At 34.3% G+C, this 23,522-nt stretch overlaps 3 protein-coding genes and 1 pseudogene across 3 annotated transcripts; all 4 read left to right on the top strand.

The window, feature by feature from the left end:
• Positions 1-1,146: 1,146 nt before the first annotated feature.
• LOC120166152 (serine/threonine-protein kinase tricornered-like) lies at positions 1,147-5,750 on the top strand. Its single transcript, XM_039175511.1, has 13 exons — positions 1,147-1,376; positions 1,848-2,022; positions 2,139-2,222; positions 2,303-2,544; positions 2,634-2,853; positions 3,203-3,282; positions 3,600-3,684; positions 4,018-4,149; positions 4,245-4,358; positions 4,461-4,508; positions 4,788-4,872; positions 5,372-5,428; positions 5,557-5,750. Exons 1-13 carry the CDS (start codon positions 1,147-1,149, stop codon positions 5,667-5,669), a joined length of 1,665 nt encoding a protein of 554 aa, XP_039031442.1. The 3' UTR covers positions 5,670-5,750.
• Positions 5,751-8,092: 2,342 nt separating this feature from the next.
• On the top strand, positions 8,093-13,463 carry LOC120166155 (casein kinase 1-like protein 9). The gene is made up of 16 exons (XM_039175515.1): positions 8,093-8,320; positions 8,352-8,462; positions 8,562-8,602; positions 9,299-9,364; positions 9,593-9,623; positions 9,985-10,133; positions 10,227-10,322; positions 10,526-10,596; positions 10,693-10,754; positions 10,850-10,913; positions 11,040-11,124; positions 11,576-11,702; positions 11,786-11,859; positions 11,938-12,001; positions 12,291-12,424; positions 12,945-13,463. Exons 2-16 carry the CDS (start codon positions 8,387-8,389, stop codon positions 13,206-13,208), a joined length of 1,404 nt encoding a protein of 467 aa, XP_039031446.1. The 5' UTR covers positions 8,093-8,320; positions 8,352-8,386; the 3' UTR covers positions 13,209-13,463.
• An 877-nt stretch (positions 13,464-14,340) lies between these two features.
• LOC120166062 (CRIB domain-containing protein RIC7-like) lies at positions 14,341-17,697 on the top strand. Its single transcript, XM_039175446.1, has 6 exons — positions 14,341-14,383; positions 14,825-15,128; positions 16,402-16,514; positions 16,640-16,746; positions 16,883-16,958; positions 17,267-17,697. The coding sequence occupies exons 1-6, from the start codon at positions 14,341-14,343 to the stop codon at positions 17,695-17,697; spliced, it is 1,074 nt and encodes a 357-aa protein (XP_039031377.1).
• A 324-nt stretch (positions 17,698-18,021) lies between these two features.
• On the top strand, positions 18,022-23,068 carry LOC120166063 (annotated as a pseudogene).
• Positions 23,069-23,522: the final 454 nt, after the last annotated feature.

The raw sequence follows: 23,522 nt of genomic DNA on the forward strand, positions 1-23,522 counted from the left end.
CACCAAACTAAAATATTATAATCATTATTGAAAGAAAAAAAAGTTTAACAATACATATCAATCTTAAAAATATGATAGAAAACATCTTAAAATTATATAAAAATAATAAAAATTCCTCGAAAACCTATCAAATCGAGTTGGATGTTATTTAACTCAATTCATAAAAATTTTAAACGAAACTCAAATTAAAATCAAATCAATCTATATTGAACATTGATTAAATTTTGACGAAACTAGATACTCCCCCGTCCCATAAAAAATGTCTCTTATTGACTTTTTAAAAATTATTATTTTTTAACTTTGACCATGATTATTTTAAATATTTTAAATAATACAATTTGATAAAATATGTATATGAAAACTGCTTGATTGACGGTTATTAAAATATATTTTTATATATTTTTACCAATAATAAAATTTAAATAATGACTAATCAAAGCTTAAATATATTGACAAAAAAAGCCAATAATGAACAAATTTTATATAACAGAGTACAAATTGTTAGCAAACTACTGCCAACTGGTAAGCTGCTTAACTCAATTAATGCTTCTAATGGTGAGGGTTGAACAGTAAATCTAATAATTATTTAGGTAAACTATACTATTTAACTATTTAATCCTTTTACTTTTATCACATCTTTTAAATTTGTGTATAAGACCACTAAAATATATAATTATTCTCAATTAACCCACTTACCGTTATAATGTAACTGATCAAATAATATGGTAGTTAAATATTTTTGTATAATTAATATTTGGTCTCTACTACATATTATCTAAATTTAGGTATATTTTTAATAAATTAGAATTAATTTGATAATCGAATAAGATAATAACATGTGTCACTTTTCGCCTCTCAAGAATTTACTTCTTTTTGCTTTTCACAGTCCAATTTTATTTCGGAGAACAATAATAATCATAGTAATTATTGAAAGAAAAGAAAACGCGGCGAAATAGCCGGGAGAGATACTTTTCGCGGATCGTATTGTCTCACGTAAACTACGCTGCAGCGCAAATTTCTTTGCTTGCTTGGTTCATTTCGAAATTCGATTATCAGTTTTTTACTTTTTTCAATATTTATATGTTGTTGACATGCAGAACGTTAAGGAATTTTTGTTTGCGTGATATTTGATTTTGATTAGAGAAAATGGATTCAGCGAAGAAGGGTTGGCTTTCGAAGCTACAACCGAAGGATAAATTGAAGGCTGGGCAGAGGAATGAGGAGGCGTCCAACGCTGGAAACGGAGGGAATGACGAAGCCAATGTGGACGATGATGCTCTCTCCAATATCACCAGACAAAAGGTCGCCGCTGCTAAGCAGTACATTGAGAATCATTATAAGGAGCAAATGAGGAACCTCCAAGAAAGAAGGGAGCGGTATGGCTTCCTTCGGCCCTTTACCTTTCTAATATTATGCTTAACTTGCTCAACTATCTTTCATTTCTCAATATAATTACATGGAGGAACGAGGATATCATCAGATATATCTGAAACACTAATATTCAATCCAACTTTTGGCTGTGTGATTTTTAAATAGTTATTCAAAGTTATGGCAAATTGAGGAATTCTCTCATGATTTTTAAAAGACAGTATGAAAAAGATAATGTGTATGCCAAGAACCAAGACGTAGTAATCGATGCACTGATTTATTCTAAAGACATGATTAGTGATAACTAAGAGTCAAAAGAAACACGGTAGAGATGGTTTATGAAATATATCAATTTGTAATTGATTTCTTCAAATGAAACTCTGGCATTGGGAATTTTATTTCTATGTTTGTTAAGCTCTAGTGTAGAGATTATTATCTCCTTTTGCAGATCCATTTTCTAATGATTTGAATTTTGATAGACGAATAATCCTGGAAAAGAAACTGGCGGAAGCTGACCTCTCCGAGCAAGATCAAAATAACTTACGTAAGTACCTGGAGAAAAAAGAAACTGAATACATGCGCCGTCAAAGGCTTAAATTGGGTGTTGAGGACTTTGAATTACTAACCATGATTGGCAAGGGTGCATTTGGAGAGGTATACTTGTTCTATTTTGCCCTTGTGTGGGGGAGTACCTATGGTCCTATACCATAGGTTACTTAATTTCCTCCTCCAGATTTGTTGAGTTACTTAAAACTGTGTTTATGGTGCAGGTTAGAGTGTGTAGGGAAAAGGCAACAGACCTAGTATATGCTATGAAGAAGCTTAAGAAATCAGAAATGCTTCGAAGAGGCCAGGTATTCATTCATTCTGCCATGTGGTATTCTTGAGGTTTTCTACTTTATTTCATTTTTGGATGTTTTCTTCGTTATTTAAGGTTGAGCATGTGAAAGCTGAAAGGAACCTGCTTGCTGAAGTTGATAGCAATTGTATTGTCAAACTCTACTATTCTTTCCAAGATGATGACTACCTTTATCTCATAATGGAATATCTACCTGGAGGAGATATGATGACCTTACTTATGAGAAAGGATATATTGACTGAAGATGAGGCTAGATTTTATGTTGCAGAGACAGTTTTGGCTATTGAATCTATCCACAAACACAATTATATTCATAGGTTAGTATGCACACAAAATAAACTGTGAAGGTGTTTTTTCTTCATTTTTTCTTAACTAGGGTTAACCTTTCGAGTGCTGAACGTCGTAGGGATATCAAGCCTGACAATTTGTTACTGGATAGATATGGACACTTGAGATTGTCAGATTTCGGACTATGTAAACCCTTAGATTGCAGTACCATCCAAGAAAATGATTTTACTGTAGGAGGCAATACTAATGAGGCTGGGGGAAATGGTGAACGCTTATCAGTTTCAAAGCGAACACAGCAAGAGAAACTAGAACATTGGCAAAAGAACCGTAGAACGCTTGTGAGTCTCAGTTATTATGTCTCAACTGTCCCTTTATCCCACTATATCTCATTCAATTAGTTGCTCAATAAGCTAAATTCATAAATTGGTGGCTTTCAGCTATGTTGCCCTTGTTGGGTGAATTGACGGTGGTCTCGCTGTGCATCTTTTCAATCATGGAATCACTAAATGAAACATATTGGACCCTGCATCACTTTTATATCATGATATATATAAATATAAATATTTCTGTTTGTATGTGTTTGTGTTACTGTGTTTGCTTCTTAAAGTAATGGTTCTGAGTTATTTGAAGCACTCAGCAGTGACTGTTAGATGATTTTTTTTCTTGTCTAATGCTTGCATTTTGCAGGCTTATTCTACTGTCGGTACTCCCGACTATATTGCACCTGAAGTCCTCTTGAAGAAAGGTTATGGAATGGATTGTGATTGGTCAGTATTTATGTATTTTGAAAAGAAATTCCATCTTGTTGCAGATAGCAATACCTTGGTCTGTCAGACATTGCAATTTAAACTGTAACGTGGTAATTTAAAAAAGAATTCGCTATGTCTAGTTGCAGTTTAGAGGATTTTTCATTTTTAATTATTTTATATAAAATGCTGACTTCATTTTTAAAGATTAGCTTTAATATCTCAGTGAGACAATGTGAATAAAAGTAAAACTGTTCTCTGATGATGTCTATAATTTATTAATTTCATGCACATAGACAGTATCATAGGTTATTGTGACTGATTATTATTTTGCGTAGGTGGTCACTTGGTGCCATTATGTTTGAAATGCTTGTGGGATATCCACCTTTTTATTCAGATGATCCAATGTCAACATGTAGGAAGGTAACCTGACAAATATTGACAATTGATTATGTAATTTTTCCTTCTCATTAGATACTTTTGCCTGGATCTATCTCGTATTATTTCTGTTAATTGTTGCTGATTATGCCGAGGCTGGAATGTGAAAAGAAATTGTCAGAGTCCATCAACATATATGTTTTTCGCATATTTTCCTTGTTTTATGAATTTTTATTTGAAAAGGCAGTTTCTGGTATAATTCTTAGACGCAAAACAGGTAATATAGTACAATAAAATGATTGAAGCGAAGTAGAAAAAGGAGGAATTTAAGAAGTTTCTTTTGTCTAACAATGTCACATTTTTTTATTACTGGCATAGATAGTGAACTGGAAAACTCATTTGAAGTGTCCTGAAGAGGCAAAATTATCCGAAGAGGCAACAGATCTAATTAGCAAACTCTTGTGTGATGTTAATCACAGGCTAGGATTAAATGGGGCAGGTGAAATTAAGGTATTGTTTGGTGTGCTCTATTCTATATTCTTGGATATGCTCCTTACACTTGTTTCCAGATAAAGAAGTTATCTTGTTTCTTTTTAATTCTCCAGGAACATCCATGGTTTCGAGGTGTGGACTGGGATAGAATATATGAAATGGATGCTGCATTTATTCCTGAGGTTAATGATGAGCTAGATACTCAAAATTTTGAAAAGTTCGATGAGGTACTGTTATCCCTTGATTTTCGAATTCAGTACTGCTAATCATGCTGCAACTTTATTGTATTATGATGTTAGTTTTCTATTTGCTTGTATTTAATTGTGCAGTCCGAAGAAATGTGTTCTAGGCCATCAAAATCTGGTCCATGGAGGAAAGTAAGCTTTCAGTATCATTTGTATTGTATCAAAGTAATCTATATAGCATTGTTTAATGTTAGCAGATGATAAAGTTGTCATTCTTTTCTTTGGCTCTCTACTGTAGAGTTCTATAGTTGAATACTGCTTTTTCTTCTTCTTATTGTTATTATGCTTATGTCAGGATGGTTTTTTCATGTATGTACTGTTTGTCTGCTGATAAGCCAAAGAGGTCTTTTTATGATGAATTTTTCATGGCATACATTATTGTTTTTTCTTGATCATCCTTCTATGTTGCAGATGCTTTCGTCCAAGGACGTAAATTTCATGGGATACACGTACAAAAACTTTGAAATTGCCAATGATTTTGAAGTGCCTGGAATGGGTATTATTCCTTCTCCGCTTTATATGGAATTATGTACATAGACAGCCATGTATTTGTTCCATAATCATGTGTAAGAATGCCTGTCTGACAAATATTTCTAGATGCTTAAGCTTATAATAATAATAATAATTTATTATTATTATTATACGCTGCTTGAATACCGCATCTCAACTTTATAGCCCCATTCTGCTGTGTCTGAAAAGTGGTTGTTTTAGTATTTTGTACTTAGTATTTATCCTTAATCACAGAATTTCAAGGGTTATGCATTAGATTCTTGTGGAGTTTGAGGGCACAGTGAACTCATATTTATATTGCTATAATTTCATCGAGGTCAAATGAAACATGGCTGGAAAGTACAACACAATCTATCTAGTCTGCTTTTGATTTATTGCTGGCATTACATAATAACTCTGTTTTTGTGACACAAGATTTTTACGAGTTTTAGTATTTTGAATTTGGAAATCACCTTTTAAAGTTGACAATTTCTTTCTATTTTTAGCTGAGTTGAAGAAGAAGAGCACCAATTCAAGTAAACCATCGGTCAAGACACTTTTCGGTACTTCTACATTTTTTCCCTTATTTATACTTAATATGCCGTTGGTTGTTATTTCTACATCCGCAGACATATACCTTACTGCCACTATCTTTAACATATTCAATTTTTCTATCTGATACTCAACATAGATGGTGAGACAGAGACTTCAGAAACACCTAGTGATCAGCCTGTTCAAGGGAGCTTTTTAAATCTCTTGCCTCCTGAACTGGAAGCCATTGAAAAGCAGTCTGGATCCCAGTAACTCGACCCATTTGTTTGAACTGTTAGAAGGACAAGTTGGTTTGGGTGACTAACTAACCGCATCCTGATACTTGAACGGAATTTTTCCATGATGTCTCTTGCATTTGGAAATGTTGGCGGCTCATGTTTTATCTACTGGAACTTCAGGTTTGATTCACCTTTAAGGTCTAAAGACCAAGGAATGCTACTGCTGATCAAAGTAATTTTTTTTCCAGTTAAATAAAGGTCAAAACAAACAGGAGGAGTGGAAAGGAAAAATAAAAAGAAAAGAGAAAGGAGTATCTACTGATTTTAGTAGGTGCAAAATATTTTCTTCTGTTTATTTTTTTTTAATGTCAAAGGCTGCAGAAGTGTTGTACAAAGATACAGATGCATATCATACCATCATGTATACATGCTTTAACTTTGCAATATGTTAACAATTTAGCACCATGGTAGATACTGACTCTGCTCTCTATAGTATTCATGTTTAAAGAGTCTTGCTTGCCTTGAGATGGTCTGAATAGGGAGAAACTCTACCAAATTTTCCCTTGAAAAATTTTATAAAATTTGAAGTTTGTAACCGTAGATGTCATCTGATATCCTAGACAGGCAGCCACCTGATAGACCTTGAACGGATGTGTTTGTTCCCAAACTTCTCCCACCCCTAGGTCCAGCTGTGAATACATACACAACTTTGCCACATAACCACAAGTGTTTTAGATGGAAGCCGCGGTGAAAATGGAGGGAACGGTAGAGGGTTGAGTAGATGAGGTTCGAGCTTGATAATGCTTGTTTTGGAATGTGTTTTCAGTTTTACAATCTTGAAGAAGCTCATAGAATGTTGCTTGAACTGACCTGATGACTTCTCATTATGCTCTCTTTCTTCTGCTGAAAGGATTGTCGCATATCTTGTTAATGCCGTGTCTCGTAGAGTTATCATGTTTAGGGATTTGCGCTCTCCATTGTCAAACCATAAGAGCATTCAATGCGCCTTTCAAGCCTTCACAACAAATATAACTCTCCCCTTTATCAAATTCGCTCTCTTCAAACTATTCTCTTTAAACTTATTTCATTATTTATTACCATCTCTTGACTAGACAGCACGAACATCTTGAACCGCCACAATCCCACACTTCCTGTTAACATCACTAAAATCCAATCAAAGTAATCCACTGCAAAAACCTTCATTATTGCAAAACTCCAGAAACTTGAAAGCTTGAGTAATTCTTGTTTTCTTTCTTCTGTTAGTTCCAGTCTAAGCGGTGGAGATGTAAGTATTGTCTCGTGGTCGGACTGTGAAATGTGTCCGAGTAAATGCACAAAAAAAGGAGGCCCCACCCGCAGTGAACCATATTAGTATGAAGAAAGGCACAACAGAAGAGTGAAGCATTTTTATAATTTTAGCTTTATAAATAAATCAAATGACCAATTAATCCATAAACTCTAATAATAAATACATATTTAGTATAATTCATGGTTTGATTTTTAAATTATACCTGTTTACTCATTTTGATAACCTAAACTCACCTAATAATTTTATATAAATAGTAAAGCTATACACAAACTTTAATTTGATATGTAATATGGAACATAAATTCTAATTTATATTTTTTTCATGCAATATTGAATACATTATGACTGTTCAATTTTTATGAATTAATGTAATAAAATTACCCACATTAATTTGAAATTAAAATTTTCCCATACATATATAAATAATTGAAACTCAGTGTGTGTGAGTATATATGTATATATGAGGATGAACAAAGATCATGCTGTCTAAATAAATATCAATTAAATATTCTTGTTATAAGATTTAAATTCAAAAGCAGCCGTTTTATGAACGAAGCAAAATATAAATTCGTGACTATTTCAAAAATTATTTGATTCAGACAAACGTGTTCTCATGTACTTTTCATTTTCACCTTTTAGTTTATTTTAAATTAAATAAAAAAGACAAATATATAATAAAGCTTCCGTTTCTTTTCTTTTCTTTTCCCCCCTTCCTATCTTTTTCTCCTAAATTCTCTTCATTTCGCCGTCTTTCAATCGTTTTTCATCCTTAACAAACAGCTGCCGAAAACTATTTCTTTACTATTTTTCTTTTATTTTTATCCCAAAGAAGAAAAAAAGAACAAAAATTTTCTTATTTAATTTGATGCTTTCTTTGTTTTCGGCCATTTTTCCAGACGTCTTCTTTTATTTGATTGCATATATGGATGTTTAGTTTCCCATGTTGATTCGTCTTCTTCTCCTCAAGTCAGTGTAGCTTTCTTTTCCTTACCAAATTAGGGTTTCCTTTGCAAAATTTTGGGATTTTATTCTCAAGTTATGCCTGCTATGTAGTTGACGAAACTTGGGTCTTTTTAATGATCATTATAACAAAAGCTTCTTTCTTCCTTTCTTGCTTGCCTTTCCGGGGCTTCGATTGAAATCACCGAATTTTTTAGCCTCATCTTTCGTCTTATTGTTCTTTTAGTCAAAGCATCGGTTTTTTTATCTTGACGATTTTGTCCCTGCTGGTTATTGAAGAAGATTAAGATTTTTTTATATCTTCAGTTGATCCATTGGAGGTTTGCTATCAATTTGGTAAATCCCCCAAGCTTTGAGGGTGTTGGTTTGAGGGGAATAGACTCTGAATTTGACAAAAGTCTGTTTAAAACAACTTAGGTTTTAAGCTCTTTTGGGGGCATCTGGTATTATTAAAAAGAGTAGCTTTTATATTTGTGGTTTGAGATGGATCGTGTAATTGGTGGCAAGTTCAAGCTTGGAAGAAAAATTGGGAGTGGCTCTTTTGGAGAGCTTTATTTAGGTATAAAAGTCCTTATCACTTTAATGGTAAATGTTTCCTGTTTCTTTGTCTGCATCGCATCTCACCTTTTTCTGATTTTTTTTCCTTTTGTTTTTGAAGGGGTAAATGTGCAATCTGGAGATGAAGTTGCTGTCAAACTGGTATGTGATACAACATTGAGTATGCTTTTTTGGTAGTCTCTTTGTTGCTCTTCTGCTGGACTTGTTTGCAGCTGTGTTTATCAACTGCTAATGATGAATTTTTGGTCTTTGAATTAAATAATATTTGTACTGTTGTTAACCTTTGACTTTACTTGCATTGTATTATGGACATCGAGTAATAACATGATAAGAAATAGGCTCTTTTAGTAACTTTTTTTTTCTCAATAAAATAAAATAAGTAAGAGTTGGTTCGCAAATGCAGTTCAAGTTTGCAGATGCTTTTCTTCAGTTGTGAAACTTGTTTTCCGTATCCAGCTCTGTTCATTCAATTTCCAATTTGAAGAAGAAGAGTGTTTTTATAGGAATGAGAAAATGGAATCATGCTTCTTATAGCAAAGGTGTTTAAAATTATCATTGCTTAAGTTTAATTTTGGAAGACAATCTATCAACTTTGATCCAAATTCCAACTTGTACTGCTCTCTGCCTCTCTCTTTTTTCTTTGAAACCAATATGTGGTTTTTCTTTTCATGTGCGAATGCATGATTTTAGGTGAGAATTTGAAGGGTGCGGATTAATTCCTAATCATGGTTTGTGAACAACAAGCAGCTGAAAACAATATTGTATTTGGTGAATTTTTTTTTAACTTCAAATGCAATGACCTTTCTCCCCCCCAAAAAAAACGCAAACACAATTCAGGAATCTTTGAAGACCAGGCATCCACAACTTCATTACGAGTCAAAATTGTATATCTTCAGGAGGAAAGTAAGTCTCTGCCTTGCTCTCTCTTCTGTATGTCTGGAAAAATTGTTTGGTACGGACATTATAATTTGACTAAGTCTTTGTGGGTTTGCCTTTTCCACTGCACTGTCACTATACGAGAAAAAACTGAGAGAAAACATGCACTCTCTGATGTGATGGATCATTGGTTTTCTTACTATATTCATTTAAATGAGTCTTCACTCTTCACTCCATCCACAACTTCATTACGAGTCAAAATTGTATATGCTTCTTCAAGGAGGAAGTAAGTCTGTCTCTGCCTTGCTCTCTCTCTCTGTATGTGTCTGGAAAAATTGTTTGGTACGGACATTATAATTTGACTATAGTCTTCTGTGGGTTTGCCTTTTCCACTGCACTGTCACTATACGAGAAAACAAACTGAGAGAAACATGCACTCTCTGATGTGATGGAAGTCATTGGTTTTCTTACTATATTACATTTAAATGAGTCTTCACTCTTCACTCAGTTTAGTATTAGTCTTGGTAACTGTTGGTTTTGAAAGACAATGGCAAATCTCTCTCTATAATCATGCACTATCTACTTAATCTTTTAAAATTTGTTCATTTTATCTTTGAGTAACTTGGTTTGGATTCACCTTGGTACAGCGGGTATTCCCCACCTCAAGTGGTTTGGAGTTGAGGCGGATTACAACGTCATGGTAATTGACCTTCTTGGACCCAGTTTGGAAGATTTGTTCAACTACTGCAGTAGGAAACTATCATTAAAAACCGTGTTGATGCTTGCTGATCAATTGGTAAATATATGACTTTTCTGTTAAATAATTAGTTTGCAGGTATTTTACTATTTAATTTTAATTTCCCTCTTTGTAACCTTTTCCCCTCTCCAGATTAATAGAGTAGAATATATGCATTCGAGGGGTTTTCTTCACCGTGATATAAAGCCTGACAACTTCTTGATGGGCCTTGGACGCAAGGCAAATCAGGTACTAGTTATTGTGTTTTTCTTGCATGTTACATTGGCAAATAAAACACATGCATACTTATTAAACGGTTAGTACAGCCAGCTTTATTTTTTCATCTCTAGTTATGATAAAAATATTTTCCATTGTAGGCGATAAGACTTTGTTACACATCAAAAGCTTGAAATATTCTGGTATATTTTTCCTTTTAAATTTTGTTTCTACAGGTATATATCATTGACTACGGCCTTGCAAAGAAGTATAGGGATCTTCAGACTCATAAGCATATCCCATACAGGTGATTATAACTCTGTTGATTTCATAATGTAGAATTTCAAATTTGAATATCTCAAGATTTTATAGAGAAAACAACTGATCTAGTTCTTTACTGCAGGGAAAACAAGAACCTCACAGGCACAGCTCGTTATGCGAGTGTGAACACTCACCTTGGTATCGGTGAGTGATTTTCAAATAGTAACAGCAAACCATAAATTATGGATGCAACTTACTTCTTTCTTTTATTAACTTACATTCTTCAATGTTTCTGGCAGAGCAAAGCCGAAGAGATGATTTGGAATCCCTTGGTTATATGCTTATGTATTTCCTAAGAGGAAGGTTGGTGTATATAGTATTGACATTGTCATATTTGTTTTGCATTTCCAGATAATGTTGTTACTGAATCTTCATTCTTAGTTCTCTTTACATTAAATTTTATTCAATCGGCACTATTCTTTGCTTCAGCCTCCCCTGGCAGGGGCTAAAAGCTGGCACAAAAAAGCAAAAATATGATAAGATTAGTGAAAAGAAGGTTTCAACTCCTATAGAGGTATGATCACTTACGCCATCCAACGAATAATTTGTTCTCTTTAGGAAACTTTTTTGAGTTATTAATATCACTGATATCTGGATTTTTCGTGCCTGCATACGACCTCTTCATCTTTATAGACCTGGTCTGTTCTTTGTATTCCCTTTTTTCCCCACTTTTGTGGAATGTCTGATGAATAGTATAAACTTTATGAAGCGATTTGAATTCTGGGATGGTACACTGGAACCATAATTGCTATTTCCACGAATGTTTTTGAAAGGATGAGATTTCCTATGTAGTTCTATGATGTTTGTTATGGTGAAATTTATTTTAGCTTACCTGGCAAATGGAAGTTTGTTGTATAAATTTGACAAAGGTTTGGTATATAATCCCAAAATTTAGTGTTAACCCATCTTATGGTTATTATACTTGTTTCCTTGCTTAGTAACAATGGCATATGTGTATTTAACAGGTGCTCTGTAAGTCATATCCATCTGAATTTGTCTCATATTTTCAATACTGTCGATCTTTGCGGTTTGAAGATAAACCAGATTATTCATACTTGAAAAGGCTTTTCCGAGACTTGTTTATAAGAGAAGGTTAGTTATTGTGATTGTGGCTTCCTTACTAATGGTTAGTTTTGTAATTTTTTTTCTTGGTTCTGAAATTCACTTTGTTGCAGGTTATCAGTTTGACTATGTCTTTGACTGGACTGTGTTGAAGTATCCACAGATTGGCGGTAGTTCCAGAAGCAGGGTAAATGTTTTATAAACTTCTAGGCTCTTGATTGCTTCCACCTTCGGAATATTTACAGCTTTTCTATCTGTTTCTCAGCATGCTAGTGGAAGGGCAGGTTTAGCTGCAGGACCATCCCTTGAAAGACCAGAAAAAATCTCAGGTCTGTTTTCTTTAATATAGATTGATTTCTCATTAGATACTAGACTATCATCAAACCATATTCTTGGAACTTGAATATTTGATACTAAACTATATGGTTCGGAAGATGCTCATTTGAGTTTATAAAAAAATTATACAATGTGGATGAAGGAAAAATTTTGTTTGTTTTTCAGAATATTCTTTTATTGCTTTTACCAAGGATGATATGATATTATACTAACAATAATAACCTCTTTGCTTTATATTTTTGAACTCGCTTATGGGTTATTCCCCTTGACATCAACATTCAGTGGGAAGAGAGGTTCGGGATAGACTCACTGGTGCAACTGAAGCGTTTTCCAAAAGGAATGTTTCGAGTACTAATCCTCGTCCTGATCATTATAGAAACAAAACTGCTGAGGATGTAACTTTGTCCAAGCATGCGGTGAGCTTTAATTTTCTTTCAAATATTTTCTTTTATCGAGTTCCAATCTTGCTTGAACCTTCTCTTTTACCAGGTGTAAAGCTTATTAGCACACCAAATTCCTTTCTAGCGGTGTTATGACAAAGCTTTAGATCCACATATTTCTCCTTCATGATTTTTGCTTTCAAGTTCCAATTTCATATCCTTCTGTTTCTATTATATTTTGTAAGCCAAGCCAAGTTGGAAACCTGCTGTCTTTAATCTCAAACTCTGAATTAGAATTAGGTGATTTATGGAGTCGTGTCGAATTTATTCCAAATTTCACTGCGTTGTGATCGATAGACATATAAGGAACATTGATCCCTTATTTATTCATTAGCTTAATTTTGTTGAAGCCAATACATTTTAGTTGCCATAGTACTGAGACTGATTTGATCTGTCTATTCAGTTTTTTTTTTCTCTTTTAACTCTGTTCATCTCTCATGTTTTGTTTTTGGCTCATCTTCCACATTCTTATTTTTTGTTGGCTTGCGATTCCCAGCACCCTGATTCAGGTAAAAGACGCAGTTCTTCTCGACATGGCAGCGCTTCAAGAAGAGCTATAGCAACAAACAGGCCAAGTTCATCCGGCGAACCCAATGACATTCCACAAAACCAAATACCATCAAGTAGTGGTCGCTTGTCTACCACACAAAGAACCCAACATTCCCTCGAGGCCAAACATTCTAGTCGTGCCGCCCCTGTTAGAGGAAGCCGTGACGATCACCCTCTTCGAAGCTTTGAACTTCTCTCGATTAGGAAATGACGGAGAGTCGTACATCAATCTTTAGTCGTTTTTACAAACTTGCTATCTCAACTGTGTATGAGGGGGAATATCACCCAAGATTCAATGCCATTACAACAGTTCATGCCACATCACTCATCATATTGCCAAATTTCTGTCCATCGATTGTTCGTTTTCCCTTCAAGAATTTGTGACCATTGTAAGTGTTTTAGACAACATAAAATTGAACTCGTGTATCAGAATATTATGTCATATGCAAGTTGAATTTCTGCAATGCAAAAAAAAAAAAAAAATACTAGCCGGTTTCTTTTCAAAGTTAGCTTCTCGCTATATCAGGTGCATCAACGGAGTCTACATCACATAAACAAAGCCTCTATTACAGCTTATTCCATTGCAGTGGCAATCATTTTCAGCTAAACATAACTAAATCTCAGCTAAAAGCTGTATGTCGTGTTTGATACATAAGCAAGAAGCTTAATTATTACATTAGTACAGAATTTAAGTTTGAAATTAAAAAGATGAGTAAAAAGTCACTATTTAAAATAAACGATATTCATTCATATTTTTTTTTGGTCTTTATTCAGTCTAAGTAACGTTTGTGACTAAAACTGAATAACAGGAGCCAGTTTGTTAATAACTCATGTACTAAAACATAGTAATAAAAAAGATAAATTACACTTAAGGTCACTTTTATTTTTTATTAGTCTTATTCTGATCATTGATGCGTTAATTCGATGATATTGTACGTTAGGAAAAGTATTACTTTTTAATTTAATATCTGAGTTTTAAATAAGGTAAAGTATATAAATAGTTCCCTGAATTTTTAGGGTACTTTTATTTTGTTCACTCAACTTTTGAAACATACAATACAGTCATCGAATTTTTATTTCGTTTTCATTTCTGTCCCTGAAGTTATCTCCTTTAGTTTTTTCACTGACATGACAGGTAACGCTCGTTGACCCATCCCCTTCTTCTTCTTCTTCTTATCCTTCTTATTCTACCACCGTTGAAAACTAACCTCTAAAAGATAAAAAAAACCCAAAAATCGTAACCCCATTGAAAATCACAACCTCCACAAAATCAAAAACTCAAAAATCGTTTTGAATAGATCCCAGAAGCATTGGCAACGCCCAGATGCTGTGAAAGTTTTTCCATGGAAAGGTTGGAAATGCTTGGGGATTCCGGGGTTGGGCATGGTGGGTAGTTAGCAAATTTGGTTCCAAAGGTTGGACCTTTCGCCTCGTAGAAAGCTTTTTTTGTAAATCCATGACCAACACCATGTTTCAATAGAATTTGTAAATCCAAATTATAGACCAAAACACAAGACTGTTTAGAAAAGAATAGTATGATAACATTGTAACAGGTGGAGAAGCAACAGGGATTGCTCCAATTCTTCAAAGGATAAAATGAAAATCTATGATCAGCATGACACGGGAAGAGAGCAAAACTTACCTTCTGCAACTCAACCTAAATCATCCGACTTACCCTTCTCGACCGGAACCCATGACCAATTCTTACACGAGCCAACTCGACCATTACGCACTCTTCCAACACCCGAAGAGCACACACACATAACGTCGATAAAAAGGGGCAATTACACAGAGAAAAAAATTCATATGCAACCTCTGCTGCGGTAGATAAAGTGGTGTCGGCCAAGAACATTGTTGCTTCAAAGCTCGGGTACGACAAAAAAGATCAGGCTCAATCTCAGAGTCCGAATGAATCACGTGAAGATCAAAACACAACTAAGGCACGGTGGTTAGTTAGCAACTTTGGTGCCAAAGGTCTGTCAATTGTACCATTGTTGACACCGGAAGCAGACCTGTGGAGTGGCGTTGTCGATGGATACTCGCCTTTTAGGCTGAAGGACTTGAATAGTGGTTGCTGGAGGTTTGATGGCAATGGAAGAATGCCTTGGTTTTCCGGTTGTCATCGTGGCTGGTTTCGGAGTGGTTTTCTTTGTCGTTTGACGATACTACCATCGACATTCTCGATGTCTTTCTGATGGTGGCCAAAGGTGATGTCGGGGGTACGAAGTTGCTTATTCTTCGCAGTGGTAACCTCACTTTCAATGGACCAAGTGTTTGGGGGAGGTGGGAAGAAGAAGAAAAGGAAGAATAGAATTGACGGAAGGCTACTTGTCACGTCAGCGAAAAACTAATGTAATATCATGGACAAAAATGAAAACAAATTAAAAATTCGATGACTGTATTATAAATTTCAAAAGTTATGTGACTAAAATACAAACTTCCTAAAAATTCATAAACTATTTATATACTTTACACTTTAAATAAAATAATAATTTGACCCTTAAACTACAAATAAATTCTAATTTGACCTATGAATATTATATAAAATATTAATTCGATCATTGAATGAACCAGTCCCCATGGCTCACAATCATCGCTAGTTGCCAACTATATTGTATCCAAAATTTCTAGTTTCATCTTTTTTTGATCTCCTAAACGCTAATCAGATATCCAGTTCACTAAAAAATACATAAAGCTCTACAAATCTAACTTATTTTTTTACTTCTTTTAAAATTAAATCACAATAATAATATGGTTAATATTCATTTCAAATTGAATACTCGAATATATAAAATGCAAAAAAATAATGATTTTCAGCTAAGTTATCGATTTTTTGTTGTTGCATATTCGACGTTTATATTTACTAAAGTCATATTTCAAATATAAAACTATAAATAAAAAGTTTTAAAATTAAATACATCTGCATTAAACACACCCTTTTTCCTAAAAAAATAAAAATAAAAATGATAAATAAAGCAATCATAATATATGTTGATACTAAATAAGAGAGTTTGTTAAAGCCTTCCTAGAACTAGAATTTTCAAAATGACACAGAACTTATTATGTCTCCTCAATGCTTTGAGATGCAAACCTAAATTTTCGACAAATATCTGGTTTTAATTAGCTAGTCTAAACTGTGAAATGATGCACTACCATTGAATTAACGAAACTTTTGCTTAAATCCGAAATTTCCCCTTCCTAATTCTTGTCTTGTCATCACCATTCACCACCACCCTAATCACACCTTTGTCAAGAGCAGTCCAATGTTCTTTTATCCAAAATTATCTTCTTCTTTTTTCTTTTTGATTCTAAAATTGATTTCTGTTTCTTGAAGAAAAGGGGAAAGGGTTTGATCTCCTTTGCAGCCATGAGGTGATGCAATTCTTTTTCTCCTGTTTTTGCAGGCTAACCAAAGCCAAATGCTGTTTTAGTTTAGGATCAAAGCCTTTGGAGATGGCATCGAACAATAAGATGAAGGGCCTTTTAAAAGGCCTTAGATACATTTCTGAAATATTTGGTATGCCATTCCATCTCCTGCCTATATTCAAATTTTAGCCAAATGGGTGTTGCAGACGTTAGTAATCCAGAAAGAAGCCACGAGTCCTGAGAATGAGAAATGTGTGAACTTTTGTGTCTTTGCAGAGAATGAAAAGGAGCCTGAAATGCAGATTGGTTTGCCAACAGATGTAAAGCATGTGGCTCACATAGGATGGGATGGTCCATCAGCAGTAAAATCTGCACCCAGCTGGGTAAATCGATAGACCTACTGTATTATTACTGTGATTAATTATGACAATTAAGTTCTTTTCACTTTTTTTCTTTTACATATGATAACAAAAACTAGCATATGGGGTGTGAATTCTGGCTTTCATTTTTGTAATGCAGATGAATGAGTTTAAATCTTCACCTGCCAATAATTGTGAAGCTCGGGAAGAAGATCCTCGCAGATCGGTCTCTCAAGGTACCGCATTCCAAATTAACACTTCAACGTTTTTATGGAATCCACTTTACATTTTAAACTTTAAAATTCACCTTATATTCAATTTAGTTCCTATATTCACTAATCTTAAAAATGTACAAAAGAAAATGAGAATAAGATAAGCTTACGAAGTCGTAAATGAGTTTAAAAACGAGCTTATTCGATAATATAAACGAATAGAACACGTATCTGCTCACCCTTCTATTAAACGAACCTAAACTATTTTGTTTATGGTAATTTATTTAGTTTATTAGACGAGCGTACCATATTGATTAGTATTGATTTTACAGACGAGGTTAACGTAGAAGGTTCGAGGAGTCGAAGCTCATCAGCAACAGACATGGCAGAAGTGCCAAAATCATCGAAGCGCAGTTCAAATTCTTCAACAGGAGAGTCAACAGGGAAGGAAAAATCAGATAAACCAAAGCATTCAAAGAAGAGTACCAAGACCACTTCTTCTTCAAAGGAAACTTCTGAAAACCCCACAAAGCCTAAGAAAAAACCAAAGGAACCCAAAGAACACAAGGAACCAAAAGAACCAAATGATCCTACCGACTCAGACAAGAAAAGTAGACGACGAAAGAAATCCAAAGACTGTGCTGAAGGATCCTCCAGGCGGTCCAGGACCCGGGACTTGGATAATGGATCCGATTCCGGGTCGGTAGCTGGGATCCGAGAGGACCGACTAAGTGGTTCGGGTTTTGATGAAGGGGAATTCTGAGGGGAAAATTATTTTTTGTTTAAACGTTGGTGACCATTGGTTTTGGTTGTATACTGTAAAACACTGATAGGTACTAGCTAGACTGAAACTCTCTTTTGCTTTAGTAGAAAAACCAAATATACTTGTTTTTTATTCCCACATCGAGGAAGACCTAACCTTTTATGATAAAAAAAGCTCCATTGGAATTAATTGTTGAAACTTGGAACTGATTCAGCTTTCAATGGATGAAAATGGACTGTCAAATAGATGAGACTGATGATCATGGATGGCTATATTATGAATTGATTTTCTTCTTTTGGATGGATATATAGTAATGGATTGTTCATGTCTGCATCAACTGTGATAACCTACATGGCTTGTGATTTGATTAATGGACAAAACACAGCAGAGAAGTAAGTTATTACATTATCGGGAATGTCTAGCTTGTTGCATTTATTCAATACTCTCGAGCAGCTGCCCATGCTTTTACTTTGGATTACCCTTTAACCTTAACTTTCACCAAGTTTTAGCATCGAATTTAGCCAGTTGGAAACAGGTATGTTACGGAGACATTACATGTAGTTTTCTTACTTCAACTTGCCTTCTAGAGAACAACACTCTTTGAATAACTCGTGACGATGGATCTCAAAATAACATACAAGAGTTTGACATTGGCATCTCTGTTGCTTTAATGACGGCGATGTCTTACCCTCAACCTCCTTCCCTTTAGTCTGTTGTTTTGGAATTTGAGGATCCGTCGCCATTGGTGGTTTAGGCTGAGTTTTGGGTTTCGGAGGTGACTGAAACTTTTGGTCTCTTTGTTTTTGAACAGCAGAGGTTGAAGATGAAGCTGCCGGAGCTTTGAGATGAGGAATTATTCTTTTGGGCGTTGATGGTGAGAATGTCAATTCTGAAAGAACCCTGAATTTTCTCTATGATGCAGTTTTCCGTTATAAAAGAAGTTTGATTGTGTTCTACCCCAGTGCTTTCTTTGCTTGAACTGTAGTGGTACGAGAAGCATCTACATAGGTCACGTTAAGCTGTTAAGCTTGATTGAATCGACTTCGTGTGTTCTTCTCCATAGGGCAAGTCGAAGAAGGAAGATTCAAAGTAATCATTCACAAGGTTTGTCATGTTAGACTTAAGTGATCCAAATTTGATGTTCTCAAAAGATTTGTCGAGCTTGATGGCCAGTTCTAATCTTCATATGTTTATGTCGGGAGCTAAAGTGATGACACAAAACTTTTCGTTGGTTAATTTTCTAGATGAAGGTAAATTTGGGAAGAGAAAAATTGTAAAAGATGAAGTAAGTCAATAAAGTAATTTTTTGTAAGTTTATATGTGTTGCCATATGATAGAAAAGATACGTATTAAAATATTATTGGTGGGCATAAAGAGGGGTACGTATAAGGGGTCGACGGTTTTAATTTTTAATTGATCTAATAAAGTACGAGTCACGTGTGCAGAAATACATATATAATTAATTTTAACTGATGATAAATTGATTAGAAATTATTTTTTTTAGAGAAACAACTAATTTTATTCAAAATAGAAAATATTTTAAATTATAAGAAATATTTATAATTACAATAGTAAATTAAGTACATAATTAGGAAAATTTCCTATAATCATTGAAATAAAACTGGTAACTTAAGATCACATAAAGACCATACAAGAAAAGATTAAATCTAACCAAAAAACTCGAACAAAGATAGATACAGACAGATTTGGTCGCATCGGCAAACGAACCACAAAAGGGATCAAACTATTGAAAGATCACCGACAAACAACAAATCAGACTCGAGTAACATGAAAAGCTATCCACGAATGTAAATCAAGTATCCAAATCTAATCCGATGGTCTAAAGCAGGGAATATCACAAGATATCAGATAAGTACCATGACGATGTCAAATCAACTCTTGGAATAAAGATAAATGAAAATACGACCAATGAACCAAAAAAATGCCAAAAAAAACATAAGAAAACGTGTCATAAAGACAGATGAAAATGTGCAACACAAACAAACTTATTGAAAACAAAAACAAAAAAAAAAATAAAGATGTAATATAGAAAAGAAAAAGGTAATGAAGAATACCGACGGTCAACAACTAATATTAAAGTTGATGTCACCGTCGATCAACGAAGACGAAAAAGAACTTTTCTTGGGTTTTATTAGAAATTAATGTTAATGTGCAAGAATACCTATTAGGAATATGAACCCTAAATTATACGAGTTAACTTTCTTAATTATCTCATCGTTAGAAAAGTGAGAGCCATCACCTCTAGATGATTTGTTGCTAATTTGAAAGATCTAAATCAAATATTCAAGGTTTTCTTTTCATTGAGAGAGTCAGGTATGTTTCCACAAATAATTTATTGTTCTTCATGGTACATCCTAGGTTAATTTAGGTTTTATATTAGTTTAGATTTTATTTATGGTTCTAATAAGGTATAAAAGTATTTTAGAGAGAGAGAAATTCTTATTACTCTACAGATGGGATATTAAAAAAAAAGCTAATTTATGCATAATTGTAACTTTTATAAATAATTTAGGATAAACTATACCAGAGACTACCCAACTATAATCCTTTTTCATTTCGATCACTATTTTTGAATTTTTGTCAGTCAAACCACCCAATTATTTAAATGCATTCAATTAGGCCACTTGTCGTTAACCGTTAAAAGGAAGTGTTGACGTGACCGTTAATAAAATTTGTATTTAGTCCTTATTACTTACACAATCTATCAAAGTGGTCATAATTTTAAATTAATTCAATATATTTAATCCTTCATTTATATAATGACATCTGCCACGATATCAAAGTGGCACCATCTGATGAAAAGAAAACAAATTGAATTGAAACTCTACCCCCTTGGATGATAAGGAACCACTTCAACCACTAGCCCAAGGCTATTTTCTAGTATAATGCTTACTTCAACTAATATTTGTCTTATAATATAATAAAGACTGGAAAAATAAAAATAGAAACAACACTAAAACGACTCAAGTCAGAGCAAACAATATATTTTAAAATATATTATTTTTTGGGTGGTTCGAATATAATAAATATATTACTTTGACCATTTGAAATATAATAAAAATAGAAACAACACTAAAACGACTTGATTTGAATAAATTAATATTTTAAAATATATTGTTTATATTCAACCCGTCCCACCCAAAAAACATATTGTTTATATTGTTTAACAAGAAGCACTTGCTTTTAGTCGGTGGTTAGATAAAGATCGGATATTATTAAGAAATATAATTAAGTCACGTTAAAAAATGAGATACAAAGAAGTGTTGCATGCTATATATTTCGAAGAAATGATAATGAGATGCTAAAAACTATAGTGCTGTCCTTTTTACTTTAGTAACACTGGGGGTACAAAGAAGTGTTACATGCTGACTACCATCTGGCTGATTTCTTTTCCAGGTTCTTGCTTATATCCAGACCGCACAGAGATCCGGGCTTACTTTACACCCTGGTGTTCTTGTTATCTTGACATCATAAATTGTACCTGCAGGGATGCTGTTATTATACAAATTCTTCATGCTTTGACAATATATGTTTTCAAACTGTCATCATACTTCCACTTGCGTTGGCTTTCGTGGTGGTGTGGCTGTGGGTTCACGCTTGAATGTAAAGAGTTCATATAACCAGCTTTATTGTTAAGATGCATCTGATACCAATTCGGCAACAAATATTATCACCAAAACTACACAAGTCCTCTTTCTCTCATCAACGAACTAGTATATGGATGACCTTTTTATTTGTGTATTTTTGTTATGTTCTCACAAAGTTTATTCAGGTATTGTTTCTTGATTTTTGGTTTAGTGCAGGTGTTTGCAACGTGTACAGTTTTATTTGGTACAATTGCATCTGTTCTGGATGGCTGATCCATGTGCTTGGTACTGTTTGTGTGATAGTACTGGAGTGACTTCGTCTCAGATTATTTTTTTATATTGCTTTGTTTTGAAGCATGCCTAGTCTTATATTATTGCTTTTGGTCATGGCTTAGGTTTACTCTCTATGATTTAGTATATTTGAGCTGATATTTTGCGTAGTTACTATCCCTTTTCCGATGATGGATTTTGCCTGTTCTTTACACAGCTGTAAGCATGAAAGTTGGTTCAAAGTTGCAAAGTATTTAATGGATGATGTTTCTAATCTTGTTAAGTCGGATTATGTGAAAGATATTCAAAAGATTATCTCAGTCGTCTTCTCATCACTTCCATCAAATTTTGAAGAGTTCATCAAGTGGGTTGCAGAAGTTAGGAGAAGAGAAGATGGTGATCAAAACCTTAGCCTAGAGGAGAAAGGAAGGCTTTCTCTAAAGGTGCTGTAAAACTTCATTCGTCGTTTTTGTTTCCTTTTCCTTTTAGTAATTCGATTATGTTTGCTATATAGTTCTTTGTAAAATTGTACACTACAAGTTTTGTCCTTCCAGGAAGCTGTGTTGAAACAAGTGCAGGAAGCTGGTCTTTTTACACACGTCGTAGAATTTTTATCATCAGTGACTTTATGCTGTAGAAATGCACCAGCTTTAAGTCATGAAAATAATCTGCCCGACATTGCTGCAACAGTTTGTTGCCAAGGTTCAGAACTGTTGGCTGGGAAGTTTGGTTCCCCAGAGAGGTATTTCTTTCGTGAAACGTGTATTACAAGCTTGAATGCTAATGGTGACAAGCCTATTACATTGGTGTCTGGGACAGTTGTAAATGGTAGCTCTGAGAAGGGCGTCGACGTGCTGGCCCCTTCATGCCCGAATAATCCGAACTATTGTGGCTCTAGCCCAACTAATTGCAGTGGGATTTACCCAGCTGGCAACGATGTTCTCACAGCTCTTGCTGGCATTGCCTCCTGAAACATGGCATGGTATCAAAGATGAGAAGCTTGAGTGAAATGTCGTCTCTTGTCTCGACCGAGAATCTTCTCATTTTGCACCGGGAAGAGGTAAACAACGTAACATTGGCCTATTTTTGTTCTTTCTATTCCCTTCTATGGATGCGTTCAAATCATATGATAAAATAATAAACAGATATGGTAGTGAAATCAATTTTTTTTTGTTCCCGCTGACTTTGTTTTGAGTTCCTAGTGAGAATATGACCAAGTTCAAAGGGAAGAAATATAATATAACCGCGTGTGTCGGTTACCTTTCGGATGTGTCATGAGATCATTACTCTTCTTTACCTCTCCAAAGCGTGACAGTCGCACCTTCAAAATTTTCTAACAAACTGCTAAAAGAAATTATGGATCTATCTTTCAAAGATTTCTGACTAGTATTATGTTGGTATGGCAGGTATTGCACCTACGACGGCAGCTGCATCTTCTGAAGAAATGCTAGGAGAACAAGGTAGATGATGATCTAGGTGAACCTTTATGTTAGCGTATTACACCATCCATTATTTTCCAATAGCTTTACATTGTTAACAAAAAAAGGGGGGAGGGGGGGGGGGGGGAAGAAGAAGCAAATATTACACCATCCATGAGAAATCTGAAAAGCTAAGATAGAAGTGTAGACATTAATCAATTTGTAAGAGGCAGGGCAAGGGCCGTCTGTTTCCAGGAATCTATACCTCATTGCAAACCGGGAAGGAATTACCTATTCTTTTTAATTCTTGGTCCTCCCAACTAATTTAGTTCAAAACTCTCTTAATCATTATAAGTGCACTTTGTAGCCTTATTGTAGGGGTTAATTTTGTATTATTTTTTCAAAGTACGGTGGAAAAAATATTATTAGATTACCTGATTTATAATTTAAATTTTTTAGGTTGTTATGACTATTTTTCTTTCCAATAGATTAACCTATTCTGTTCCCAACGTGCCCCTCGTGAAATTAT

Source organism: Hibiscus syriacus, unplaced genomic scaffold (genome assembly GCF_006381635.1).
Source record: "Hibiscus syriacus cultivar Baekdansim isolate YM2019G1 unplaced genomic scaffold, ASM638163v2 tig00111621_pilon, whole genome shotgun sequence".
In the NCBI taxonomy this organism is placed as follows: Eukaryota; Viridiplantae; Streptophyta; class Magnoliopsida; order Malvales; family Malvaceae; genus Hibiscus; species Hibiscus syriacus.

Excerpts from the sequence above, each read along its gene's own strand:
- LOC120166152 (XM_039175511.1), top strand. The coding sequence starts at position 1,147 with ATGGATTCAGCGAAGAAGGGTTGGCTTTCGAAGCTACAACCGAAGGAT. Across the intron at positions 2,023-2,138 it reads GCAAGGGTGCATTTGGAGAG|GTTAGAGTGTGTAGGGAAAA; the intron begins GTATACTTGTTC and ends TTTATGGTGCAG. Across the intron at positions 2,223-2,302 it reads AAATGCTTCGAAGAGGCCAG|GTTGAGCATGTGAAAGCTGA; the intron begins GTATTCATTCAT and ends TCGTTATTTAAG.
- LOC120166155 (XM_039175515.1), top strand. The coding sequence starts at position 8,387 with ATGGATCGTGTAATTGGTGGCAAGTTCAAGCTTGGAAGAAAAATTGGG. Across the intron at positions 10,323-10,525 it reads TTGGACGCAAGGCAAATCAG|GTATATATCATTGACTACGG; the intron begins GTACTAGTTATT and ends TTGTTTCTACAG. Across the intron at positions 11,703-11,785 it reads AGACTTGTTTATAAGAGAAG|GTTATCAGTTTGACTATGTC; the intron begins GTTAGTTATTGT and ends ACTTTGTTGCAG.
- LOC120166062 (XM_039175446.1), top strand. The coding sequence starts at position 14,341 with ATGGAAAGGTTGGAAATGCTTGGGGATTCCGGGGTTGGGCATG. Across the intron at positions 14,384-14,824 it reads GGATTCCGGGGTTGGGCATG|ATAAAGTGGTGTCGGCCAAG; the intron begins GTGGGTAGTTAG and ends CTGCTGCGGTAG. Across the intron at positions 16,747-16,882 it reads TAAAATCTGCACCCAGCTGG|ATGAATGAGTTTAAATCTTC; the intron begins GTAAATCGATAG and ends TTTGTAATGCAG.